The sequence below is a fragment of the Cyphomyrmex costatus genome, unplaced genomic scaffold, assembly GCF_001594065.2.
Source record: "Cyphomyrmex costatus isolate MS0001 unplaced genomic scaffold, Ccosl1.0 scaffold449, whole genome shotgun sequence".
In the NCBI taxonomy this organism is placed as follows: domain Eukaryota; kingdom Metazoa; phylum Arthropoda; class Insecta; order Hymenoptera; family Formicidae; genus Cyphomyrmex; species Cyphomyrmex costatus.
In genome coordinates this window covers 465,239-478,808 of record NW_017278737.1, presented here as the reverse complement: position 1 = coordinate 478,808, position 13,570 = coordinate 465,239, and the positions used below count along the sequence as shown (strand labels likewise).

The 13,570-nt window shown below is 31.2% G+C and overlaps 1 protein-coding gene across 1 annotated transcript in view; it reads right to left on the bottom strand.

The window, feature by feature from the left end:
• Positions 1-13,570, bottom strand: part of kl-2 (dynein heavy chain 2, axonemal kl-2) — a 43,874-nt gene that overhangs the window by 28,799 nt on the left and 1,505 nt on the right. The window contains exons 3-20 of the mRNA XM_018544515.1: positions 12,290-12,426; positions 11,176-11,518; positions 10,332-10,851; positions 9,309-9,445; positions 8,569-8,714; positions 8,375-8,468; positions 6,592-6,762; positions 6,171-6,363; positions 5,771-5,867; positions 5,175-5,426; positions 4,437-4,564; positions 4,023-4,141; positions 3,288-3,402; positions 2,385-2,518; positions 2,112-2,305; positions 768-996; positions 525-676; positions 192-442 (exon numbers count right to left, since the gene is read on the bottom strand). Of these exons, the coding sequence (XP_018400017.1) occupies positions 192-442; positions 525-676; positions 768-996; positions 2,112-2,305; positions 2,385-2,518; positions 3,288-3,402; positions 4,023-4,141; positions 4,437-4,564; positions 5,175-5,426; positions 5,771-5,867; positions 6,171-6,363; positions 6,592-6,762; positions 8,375-8,468; positions 8,569-8,714; positions 9,309-9,445; positions 10,332-10,851; positions 11,176-11,518; positions 12,290-12,426 (3,412 nt within the window). The remainder of the gene's footprint in view (positions 1-191; positions 443-524; positions 677-767; positions 997-2,111; positions 2,306-2,384; positions 2,519-3,287; positions 3,403-4,022; positions 4,142-4,436; positions 4,565-5,174; positions 5,427-5,770; positions 5,868-6,170; positions 6,364-6,591; positions 6,763-8,374; positions 8,469-8,568; positions 8,715-9,308; positions 9,446-10,331; positions 10,852-11,175; positions 11,519-12,289; positions 12,427-13,570) is intronic.

The following is a 13,570-nucleotide window of genomic DNA, read 5'->3' as shown; positions in this document are numbered from 1 at the left end:
AAAAATACTCTTGTACGTAAAACAAAAAGTTTTCTTTTTAAAGAAACCGCGTTGCGTACACTCGTCAAATTTTTATTCGTATGCACGCGATAAAATATATAGTCTACATAACTATTTTTTTTAAATTCAATTAAGATAATGTCATGTTAAAAATAAATTTCTTCCTTGAAATATATTTCTTTAATACATACGTGGTATATGAGTGGCTGGCAACGCTAAACCGTGGGAAGCCATCCTTGACGTATGCTCAGCCAACTCGCTTGTCACTTTGTCAAAATCGTCTGTCTCCTTTGGAAGTTGTTTCTTGATATCCTCGGTGGTGAATACATTGTCAAGGTACATATATCCTCTCTGTACTACCAACAACATTTCCAAAACTTCGCTGATCGTCGACAGTGTCTGTTCCCAGTACTCGACTTCCTGGGCAAATGGTTCTACGAACCTGGGAAAATCCAATATAGCTAACTTAATTCAGTATCATTAGAGATGTAAACGCGAAAATTCATTTAGCAAGTGTAATGTACCTTGTTGACTTCATGGACGAAAGTTGCACCTGATGATCTTCCAAAGTCTGAATTACATCGTCTATAGCTTTCAATCTATATACTCCTCTATCTTTATACGGGATCATTGTAATCGGCATCTCTTTCCAAGTTTCCTTAATATGTTGGAGTCCCTAAAATGTTTGTCATATTAAATTCGTACGTTTTGCAAAATACTATTCTACGATTAATATTTTATGACTTTTATCATTAACGGCAGCTTACGACTTCAATGGCGAGCTCCATCGTAGCTGCGTTAGAAATTTCGCTAATCTGCTCCGCAAAATTGTGCATTTGCGTTTTAATTATCACATCTAGAGTAAAGTCCTCCGACGTCTCGTCGAAATCTTCAGCGATCGTATCTTTAACTCGTTTCCAATGTCTAGGTTTTATCGCCGGATTTTTCAGTACCGTTATTAGTGGTAATGTATGTCGAAATTTATCGACCCTTGACCTGAATATACACTCTTTAGTATAATCAGTTATATAAAAAGAATAATTATGTTTGTCGTTTTCATTAAGATACATACAAATTTTAAAAGTATTTTTAAAATCTAAAAATATAAACTCAATACAATTTAGACGCGATTTAATTACAAAGTAATATTATCTCTTAGTAATATTAGTTTTATTTACAATTTTTGATTTTTTCAATTAACTAGTAAAACCGACAAAATTAAAAAATATATTTTATCCTTTTTTGAAAGACCTAATTTTTTTAATTGCATTATTTTTAAAGAAGGGAAGCGATATGTGTATATTTAAAAAAGTATTAAAAATAAAAATATAGAAAACACTCATCATAAATAAACGTTCCTCTATATAAAGAATGTTTTTTGTATACTAAGCAGAAGATATATTTTATGTTTTCTTTTCATTTCTACATGTTTAGTAAAATAAGTTAAATTCTAGCTGTTGGAAATTACGTAGCCATTTATAGAACGTGTACTTCGTTAGTTTCAAAAAGTATCGTCGAAAGGAGTGGTACAAGTATGCTTGGCAGTTCACGTAAACCTTGTGCTTTAGCGGTGCAAAGGTTAATAAGCGCTACTGTGTAACACATGGGATTAAGCATATTCTGTCCTTTGCGTTATTTCTTGCGAGATACTGCATTGGTTTAAATATGTTACGCTTATAAAAAAAAAAACAAAGAGGAGAACGAAAACGTGTAATTGTTTTTACTGGTGTTGTTTAATTGATCATACATAGGTACGTATCATTCGATAAACTTTTTTTTTTGGATTTCTCGCATATGTTACAAAAAAAATCTAGCAAAAAGGTTCACTCGCTACAACGTTTGATATTTGATGTTCCAACCAATCATCAACAATTATTGTCGATTACGTCCCCGTGCACGATCCCTCTCATCTTGCTGTCATTTTGAAAAATGGCTATCCATCGTACGAGTGCAGTTTATACGCGGCTGACCGGTTTCTAGTTTTCGCGAACCGATAAATTGACATCCTGCTAAAGGATGGCTCGCAAACACTACTTTGCGCCTCGTGAAAAATGCACGAGGGCGGCACATATTTACCGCGCGTTCGAAATTGGATTACAACTGGGTCGCACCTGGTATTCTCGACGATCTCCCAATTCTTTTCTTTGAGCTCCCTGCAGAGTTTCGTGAGTTTCCGTAGAAGGATATTAGCGGTTGTGTCCATCTCTTCCAATTCTATCGTCCAGAAATTTCCGGTTTTGTAGCGTTCCCAAGCGTCGTTCCATTCGTCCGTCAATTGCCACACCAATTCGATCACTGCTACATCCTTCGCAAGTAGAAAAGCATCGAGAAGTCGAATAAGCACGTGGAAGTGCACGAAGATGGTATATACGAACGACATTTACTTTATCGAGTTGCTCTAGTTCTCGCGAATCCGGGTAATTTATGCCAAAAATTGTCAGCTGTGATTTTAACAGACTTTCCCTGTCTCTCAAGGAATGTATTTCCTTCCAGAAGACAGTTATCCAATTTGAAGCGTCTATAACAGTAATGTAATAATACCGTCAGATAACTGCATTATAGATAAAATAAAATAACATTCTCGATGAACAATACACCAGGTTAAAGTCAATTAATTTTTTATGACCAAGTTGCTGCATTAATTCACTTAACGCTTGTAGCCGACAATACACGGGATTACCATAATGGTTGCTCGTGTGTTTATAAAGGCAAAGTTCACGTGAAAAAAACCGATCCGGAATCGACAAACGCATTTTAAACAGTTGGACGTAGTGCAAAAAGCGTGCTATGAATAAATAGTTTGCAATCTGCAATAGGAAAGGTACTCGTTGAAAGTTCTGTTCTATTTTGGTTTGTAAAATTTTTACGTAGATGTGATATTTCAAATTATACAGCTATTACTACGCACTTTTTCAAGCGTTTAACTCATTATAACAAATAAATTGTAGAATATTCTTATCAAAGTTTTGTCTGATATCCAATATACATTGTGTTTTAAAACTTTTTCTTTTTATACTTTTTCCTTATTTAATTTATAAATAAAATATAATAAAATATTATATAATAATAAATATTTTTATCTAATGTCAAGGTTTAAAATGTATTTTACGCTATTCATTGCCATGCAAATCTATTAAAGATTACAAGATATTGTTCTAACGCAAGATATACATTGTCTCGAGGGGAACGCTCGAAAAGATATGGCAGTTGATTTATGCAGTGACTCGACTCTATCTCGCAACAAACGTGGATTTACACATCGGATAAGAACATGTAAACCAATTTACCGTTTGAATTCCAGTCGGATGTGAAAGGCCCAGTATCGTTAAATTTGCGTATTAAGGAGGATACGTCTTCTTCAAACATCGTCGAATCAGTCAGCAATATTTGTTTAAATTCTTCCTATGGTTACGTTAAGACAATAATTAATCATTAAAAAGAATACCCTTATTATATAAATACTTATATGTGTAAAATTTGAGATTAGTATTACTAAAAAAATTAAGATTTTAATTTAGTAATAACATATAATATTCTTTTATTGCAAGTTTTTGATAGAACTGTATTATATTTAAAAGTTTCTAAAGAATAGTTATTAAAAAAGAAAAAGTATGTTAAATTCATACAAAGCAGTAAATTTTATAACAATAATAATACATTTTTTCACCGCTGGAGTATAAAAGTACTTTTAGGATTTATTCTCAGATTATAAATGTTGAATTTTATATAATTAAAAACTATAAATAAAACAGTAAGAGAAATTTGCGTATTCCGCTTTCTACTTTTTTTTAAATAATTAACTTTAACTTTGTAAATACTCGAATATTCTTACTACGTAAAACTAATTTCTTTAATTATATAAGAATTTCTAATGCGTGGTGAAGTAACGTCGAAAAATTGGGAAAGTATTAATTGACATCTCATTTTCCCTTTTAAGTAGCGTTGACGCCAACGTCGACGCAACTCAATTTTTTATTACAAAGTTTCAAGAAGTTTTCTTTTATACCAAGAGAATATCGTACCTTTTTTTCAAGTAAAGTAACTTCGCACGTGGCAAGTAACTCCAAGTAAGCTGTCCAGGAGCGGTCGATGTCTTTTAATTTTCTTTTGAACTCGTAAGTCAGAGGCACATCGTATTTTTCTGGAAATAATAAATGATACATTCTTCTCTATGGTATACTATAAGAATGCATAATTTCTCATAATTACATAAATGTAAATAAAGACAATACCTTCAGAATTAATTTGTAATTAAACTTGAAATTTGAAATTATAACCTATGTCTCTAGACTCTCTAATAACGCACAGCTAACACATTTATAAAACTTGCAAATCGTGTTGCACATTCTTGAGCAATAATATATGGATCTCAACTCAAACGATTTTATGGCGCATCGACCTCCTTATTTAGCGCAGAGAAACATTTAGAGGTTTACCCAAAGTTTGGCATTGCTCCTGAATCTTGGCGAACTCTTCCTCCTCTTTCGGAATCTCGGCGGTGAGCCTCTCGAACAATTGCAGCGCGGATTGCATGCTGATGAGATCCGTCGGTTCCTTCGTTATTCTGCAAACGAATGAATTCACGTACGATTCAGTTCGAAATTCAAAAAGGCCCCGCGACAGGATTTATGGGAGTAACGCCTCGCGAGCAACGCCTCTCCAATGTTCCGCTCAGCTTGAGGAAATTTACATTAATAGTATCGATCGACGACTGAAAACGAATATAACTGAAAGATTCAATTATGCAATAGAGCGGAATACATGATCACGCGGACACCCTAGGAAAAAAATTTTTAGCATAGTAATGAGCATAGAAATAATGTACGAACTACGGTTAATTCTTTTGAATTGAAAAACGAGGAAGAAATTTATGTGCGTATTTTTCGCTCTTTAATTTCAGATAAGTATTTAAATATGAATTTCATTCATAATTTATGCAGCTTTCAAATAATTATCTGCAGAAAGAAAAACTTTATATGATTTAACATGCTTTCAATTCCTTTTATCACATCGCAAAAAGCTATTATATGTAAACTATCTAACGATATATATGAGTAAAAATCTTTGAGATATAAAAGGATTTTTTTCCGCAATCCTTTTTTCAGATCGCAATTCTTTAATCCTAAACGCAATCTTCTTTTCGCTTTGAATAACAATCCATACGGATAACTAACTTTGTGGAATTTTCAGCGATGTAATGATAAACATGGTCGACCATTGCATCGGTCATGCGTAATAAAAGTGCGGTGAGTTTCTGTTGCCAGATTGAACAATGTTCGATGATAGTAGCTTTCAATCCATCAAAATTTATATCTAGAAAATGCACTGTCGCCATCGTTTCCTGTAGTTGGACGTTATTCATCACCTCCAGGTATTTACTTATGTCTGCGTCAAAGGATGCCGCTGTTGGTTTCAACTTTTCATATCTAATTTACAAGATAAATAATAAGCAAAACATAATAGTTTCGTACAAAAATTTAAATTATATATTTATACGGATTAAAATCATGTATAATGTATACAAATAAAATTGCTAATGCTTTTTTTGTTCTTTTTTTTTTAAAAAGTCTATAAAAATTATTTTTAAATAAATGTTATAACTGTAAAATGTAGCAGTTGTTTACATAAATCAAGTAACATGTTAAATACAAATAACAATTTCTAGATAAGTTTTCTGATAAGTTTTCTGAAAAAATATTTAAATTTATATTTTGTTATACAAACAAAATATAAATTAAAATATTTTTTATGGTAATACTTGTTATGCTACCTTTGTATGTATAAGTCTTTATTTATTTCCCATACATCTTTGAAAGGTTCCCAAATCTTGACATAATTTTGTACTTGAGCAAAACAGTAATTTACTTCTGTAAATTGATAGATCAATATAGCATTGAAAGTAGTATTAAATTAAAATCAATAAGTTATCGAATTTTGAAATTACATATTAATTGTGTACGTAACAAGATATTTCCGTTAAATCTTAAAAAATTAAAAATTAAAGTAGGAATTTTATATATATAAATTGAGATCAATTTCTGATCAAAAATGATTTGAAGCGTTTTTAATTCGAAGATATTAATAATTATATTACAATAATTAATGTAAATGCAATTAAAAATAAAACTATAAAGGAAAACGTAGTCATAAAAAGCTCTATGATACAGCACCATCATTGAGTCTTTGTTGGAGTTCAATCAATTCTTTGTCCACTTTATACAACTTCAAAAAGGGTAAACTCTTATCTAGAAGCATTTTAAACTTTTTAACTAGCCGCGAGACATCTTTCAAAGGCTCCAGTAAAATATTCAAAATGTTTCCAATCACTGTAGCTATCTCCAAGAGGTTCGGCATGAAGCTTATCTAGATAAGTCCATAAACTACTTTAAGCTGCTGCTCGTGTTTTCTATATATATATATTTTTTAAATAACTATACAATTTACGAAATAATTATTATAGCTAAATTATTTTTGTCATATCGTTAGATTGAAAAATGTTAAATTATTACTATCACTCTACATACGCAAGAACTTTACTATGAAACAATGTAATACTGTTGCATGGCATGTTATGCATAGTTATGGACATACTTTGTTATCGATAATATCCGCTTGCATTAATAGAAGAGGCGAGGGTCCTGTCATGTCAGTGCCATGAAGAGCTTCGAACACGATGGTCAAAGAATTCTTCAAACACAATCTGATGGCTTCCTCAATTACCGTATCGATTTTCATTAAATAATCTTTCCATTCTGCTCGATTCTAGGAAGAAAGAAACAATAATGAAGTTAAATATAGCAATCTATCGAGCGGTTATATAAAAATTAGTACTTTTATACAAAGAATTTAATTTTCATATAAAATAAACTAGAATGATTGAACATGCGGACATGTTAAGAGAAAATTTGATGCGCTTATCTCAAATTGCGTTGAAAGCGTTGAAATTGAAAAAATATTTAATTCATGAAGAAATCTTTTTAAACATTAAAACTTCAACTTTTATAATAATTTTTTTACACAGAATTAGTAATTCTTACTGCATATATATTACTGTATTATTGAAAAAGCGTAATATTCAATAATCGATTATCTTTTATCAATTATTTTTTTATTTCAAATAATTTAATATCTAATAATATTGAAAACAAAGTAATAGATTGGGTTAATTAAAATTAGCGAAACACAATGCGTAAATTATATTTGGAAAAATGTTTTTTATATATAACTTTATTTATATATAATGACTTAAAAATTACAATTAAAATACAAAAGGCGACAAATAATATTAACTTAATCAGTTTATTAATAATTTAGATAAAAAAATAATAAGTAATTATAAAAAAAATAATAGATAACATTTTATTTCAGGAAAAATGCTCGTTTAGCGAGATTATAACTCTTCAAGACTTTTTAAATTAACCGAGAAGCTACGTGCACATGGTAGCAGTCACGTTACGGAGCGACATATCGTAACACGAATCTGCCATAAGTACGGTCCTTACTTCTCCAACTTTTGTTACACAAGAATTGCTTTGTGTAACCCGAGGGTGAGCAACATACTTTGTTTTCTCCGCGGATATTCTTTTTGTTATTCGGCCATTTCTATATTTGTGTAGTATTTAGGGGAAAAATTCTGACACAACTCGTCAAAAATTTTCTACAACCTAGCCAGTGTGCCCTGCGGCACTTGCTCAGGAGTTCACAGAAAATATTTAAAAAATTATGCATTTTGCTGTAAATTTTTAAGTTGATCTAGTAAGAAATGTTTGTTCAGGATGTAACTTTAGACATAGACTGCAAAAATAAATAGTAAATAAATAATATCCAGTGAAATATGACAATGGAATCGATGTCGATTCCATTGTCATTTTACACTGGATAAATATTATAAATAAATAAGTACGATGTAACATGGAAAAACAAGTAGTACTCATTATATCATATGTTTTATGCCGCGCTAATTTTAGATTAAAATCGTCCATAATACCATTGATACCACGGTTTGTGCTTATTAGTTATGTTAAGTAAAATGTGTATTACAGGTAAAATATCAAACAACCTAAATGAAAAGTCGAAAATATGTGAATTATTACGCGGCATGGAACGTGTTGATACTTTATTAGTGATATGCGTATTTGTCTCGAATTGAAAGTCATTTTTCAATATACCGAAATCTTTCGAGAAGCGTAATGTTTTATATTTTCTACTACGATCCGATGCAGCTGGTTACAAAAAATTAATTGGCGGACCGCGACACATTACTGCTTTACAGTATATGATATTGCTAAAATAAAAATTGTATTTCTCTCTCTAGAGTTATAAAAAGATGGCATATTTGATCATACTTCGTATATTTATGCCAAGGAAGCTGTACCTCTTGTATTACATTCTTCAAGCCCTCATAAATCTCCATGACGTTCAGAAATACCATATCGAGTCTTTGAGTCATAACTTGGAACGCCTCATCTCTGGAAAGTGAGAAAGTTCGACCAATGCGCGCTCGCTAAGCGTTAAGTTTCAGTCACGCGCTTGAATTTGCGACAGCACAATGCGAAGTGGAAATTCTACCTTACGTGCAAAAGTTCCTTTTCCAATGCAGACAATGTGTACGTGTAATTAATCCTTATCTTGATCATTGGAGCATCACAGATAGTTTCACAAATTCTTACGATTTCCGAATTCGAGTTTTTGTAAATATCGATAAAGTCTTGAAACTGGAAAAAAGAACAAATTAATTTAATTTATTTATCATTCAATTTACCTATATAAAATATAAAATTGTCAGTTAAAAGTAAATTGTGTTTAGGTTTCGCCGATTCTAAAGTTTTATACGTCGTTTCCTCTATTTTGACATATTTATATTTCTTGACTATATGAACCTTTAAATATGCAATTTCATCGAAAATTTGCAACGGAAATGCTGTTTATAAGTGTACATTTATATTTATTAATGTTTTCCAATACCAATAAATCGGAAAATAATATAAAATATATTGCTAATAATAACGATTTAGGATGTAAAAATATTCTATATATAGATAATCATTTGTATGTACAAAAAAATATGATTACTCTCCCCCCCCCCCAGGTTAGATTAATGTCTTGTCTGAAGCACTCATATATTGACATGATGATATTATTTTGTTTGCGCGAGGCACGGAACTTCGTAATTAATTGTTCAATTGCAAGTGAACGAGCTTCTCTTGGAAAGTTCAAAATTAAATTTTACCGCGCGGTTACCGTACATATTACGTAAATGTATGGTCTTCGCACATGGACGAGGTAAGAGACTTTAAGCATACATTGGCCGTTTCGTTGAAACAATTCTCGATGTACGAGTCCACGTAATCCGTGTTCCACGTCAGCTTGGTTAAGCCGGGATTGATCTTCCGGTCGAGCTGCCGAATTAATTCGCGAAACAGCGCACGTTCTGTCAGCGACAATGCTGAAAAATAGAAGTTTCGCTACGTTGCAAGAATATTTTGCTACCATCGCGTGTGACTGCAAATACGAAGAATGTCGCTTTCATCGCGTGCATTACGGACATATACCCTGTTTGAATCGTGTCATCATGATATTTGCATAAGCACTCACATTTTAGCCGGGGGACTTTTTCATTATAGCTTAGGAAAAATAAATTTAGCTTCATTCTATTCATTGTACACGTATATCCACACGTGAGTTATAAAATGCAACGTTATATAAAATAATTTGCAAAAATTGTTGAGTTTTTCAATAAATCCCGGTTGTATGCATTAAAAAAAAATTACAGAGATAACAAAAATAATTGTTTTAATTACACGTTGAATATTAATGTATTTCTTTAACATTTTTGTAATTAAATATCGTATACATATAAATATCGTATATACATTAAAAAATAATATTCAAGCATTAATTTTTTTCCGAAATGTTTTGCGCATTGATCAGTTTTATTAGCGATAAATTTTCAAAATTAGCAGAGAATACATTTTTTAACTTGATTTTTCTCAAAAACCGTTATAGAATATTTTCATCCATAAATTCGGCACATTAAAAGCTATGGGAAACTAAATACTATATATATTCCCTATTTCAAATATAAAAAAAATATACTGATTTGTGTAACTGAGGAATACTATTTTTTTAATCTTTACATCGTTAAATTTTATCATAAAATTGTTTATTATATCTAAGATAATTAAAATTTTATTGCATTTATTAACATATCATTGCTCTTAATAAAAAGAGTCCTCTTATTAAGAGCAATAAAAATTTTTCTAAAAAGTGAAGCAGTAATATTTTCTTCCACAAAATTTATTATACATGATAATTGATTATTGAAAACAAACCTTCAATAATCTTGTTGTATGCCAACGTGACGGCGAGGACGTTTTCGTAGATAAAGCGTAACGTATCCCACTTGTCGTATATCTGTTGTATGTGCACGGGTATGTTAAATCTCAAGCTGATCCAATAGAAACACTCGCGGCAGAGATTCAGAATATTAGGATCGATGTTACACTCCAGCAAGCCGGGTTTGCTGTCACTTCGCCGCATCAGACAGCGATCGAGTCGCGTGCGCGGGTTATCGCCGACATCGTGCAACCATTTTACGTGCAGTTCCTTCATGGAGTCCTCGATGGATCTGATCACGATATCTTCTTGATGATAGATCTCTTCGCTCATGCCGCAATAGGGCATCCATTCGGCCTTCTCCAACATCTTTCGCGTCGATAATAGACGATCACCTTTCAAACGAAGATTCAACGCTCTACCGGCGTAGTAAGGGGTGATCGACGAATATTCTTCCTTCTCATTCAAAACCTCCTGCTTTGTCCGTTGAATATCTTCGGCTAAGATCTGCCACACCTTGAAAATTATTAGTTTTAAATTTTACTGATTACTTCAACAATTTAAAATATGACTTTAGTAATTTAAAAATCTCTAAAAAGATTTACTTAAAATTCAGGTAAAACAAATAAAAATAATCCAGAAATATAAGCTGACATTAGCATTTTGACATTTTAGATGTTATTTTGATATTAAGTAATGTCAGCTTTTTTTCTGGAAAATTATTACAAAATATCGTTATTTTTTTATTTAAGTTTCTGTAATATTTTCAAAATAAGACCATAACTAATTATTTCTTAAAAATAATTTCTATTTACAAATCATTAAGAGAGTCCTTCTTACGCTGCTATTTTTGCTATCAAATAGAAACTTCAAATTCCTTCGATTTAAGTAATTGTAGAAACTCCGTAAATTCTCTATTCCTTCTTGAATATTATTGACGTTCATGAAGACTATGGCTATCAAGTTTTCGATCATTATCTCCAAGTCCCTCATTTCGGTACGAAATATGATCATATCATCATGCCATGTAGATTCGTGAACGGCGAAAATCTTGTATGAAATCGCTTCGATTTTACTCAGAGCATCATAAAAGAGTCTTTCAATCTTTTGGCATACCCTTTCATGTTCTTCGCCATTTGTACCACTGAATTTAGGACTTAAAATTTGAGCAGTCTCATCTAATCTGCGTTGAAAAATCATATAGTAACTTGTAGCTACTATTACGAAAATATTAATGTTTATATGAGAAAATTCTATAACTCTGGAATAATCTAATTATTGTTACAGGTCGATAATTTTATTAAATGAATAATTTTTGTTTATTTTTATGTATCTTTTGATGCTGATTTTGAAAATAAAATTAGTATCGTTATAATAAAATCGTATCTTTTTTTAAAAAATAAAACCTTAAATATTTTGCTAACTACAGCTTATTGTGTGTATACATATGTATATAAGGTCTTTTTTATAATAAAAATAATTAATTTTTTTAAAACTTTTTATAATGAACAGAATAAATAAATAAATATATATATATATATTAAATTTGGCAAACATATTTATATTATAAAAATCAGGACATAAAATATTATAAAAACCTTATTATATCAACTTAAGATGAGAAAAATGAAATTTTATCAACCAACGTCATTCTTATCTATTATTATATTCAAAGTTTTGTGTAAAAAAAACATTGGAACTATGTATTACTTGGTTATATTTTATAAAATATAACAATGGTTATATTTTATAGAATAGTCCAGTAAAAAAATAAGTAAAATTATTACTTTACATTTATTCAACCATAAAGAAAAAATAAAATAAACTATTCTATATACTCAGCAGCAAATTAAAAAAAGTTGTTTACAAATGGAAAATAAAAGTAAAAGTAAAAAGATGAGATAACGTGTGCAGTTTATCGTTGGTTATATGCTGTGTAGTATTTGTAAAATACCTTGCAAAATCAATCATTGCTTGACAAATCTCTATCGTATCTTGACACCTGCCGATGAAAACGTTGATGTAACGAAATATGCTCTTCGTGTCTAAGTCCCATGAGTGGTGTGTGAGATTAATGTGAGCACTCGCGATCTAGAACAGAAAAAACAGTTTAATAAATATTAATAAGTATACACTAAATTGGTTGATCAGAGATGTAAATTAAAATTTTAAGTGTTGATACTGAAACAAAATATATTCCAGTATTTGAATTCTTCTCTAACAGAAATATAAAGTAGGAACTAAGCAAAACGGAAGATTTGTTATGTCAATTCGTGAACAGCGAAAATCTTGTGCGACTTCATTTCGATCTTATTTAAGTTGAAAAAATGTTTAGAAGGACATTTCATTACTACTATCCGTTTTTACGTGATATACGAAGTATTACACAAAGTGTAAAAATGCGAAGAACCGGAAGAACTGAATACGCGCGTTAGCGATCCGTGAAATCCGCTATGTAACGCGATTGCACGGATTTCTGCACAAAAGTCTAAGAAGTCGTGTCACCTATCCCTTCGGGCACATGGCGTGCTAACCCCTAGCGCAACTCGAGAACAAGTAGTCGAGAGAGCCGTCGCGTCACATCGTTTCCCAATTCCCATCTCTATTCTGGCTTATCTACCCACGGGAAAAGCGTAAGTCGGTGTTATATTGCAATCTCAACTTAAAGCGAAAGCTCTTTTTCGCCACTTTGTACTTGTAAGGAGCGTCCTTCGCGTCATACATAGGCATTCCATCTCTCTTTCGCTATTGTAAGTTAATTCCATTAAGCGTTATCACAAACAATTATTTGTTTGACTTTAAATTCACTGAAAATTCACGGCTGCCTTGCTTCACTTTGAATTATCATGTCTAATCACAATTACCACTAAAATCACTTTGTAACTTCAGCATTAACGGAGAAATTCATCCTCGGGTTGTCCAACAAGGGTTCTAAGTAGCTAAAGTAGCCGTGCACACATAATTTAATGGGAGTTTAACTCACGGAAGGTGAATCTGCAGACAGCATAAAGCACTATGTTTTATACGAACCTTATCATATATAAGGATACAAAACGGCCTTTGAGCTTACATGTGCTTTACAAAGATGTACATTTTTTTAATTAATGATTAAAATAAATATGTGTGTATTTTTTTCTGGAAATACTTTTTTTATCGATATAATTATTACAGAGACTTATTAAATTAATTAAAGTTGTTTTGATAAAAATATTTTTTCTCTTATTCAAAAATTTCA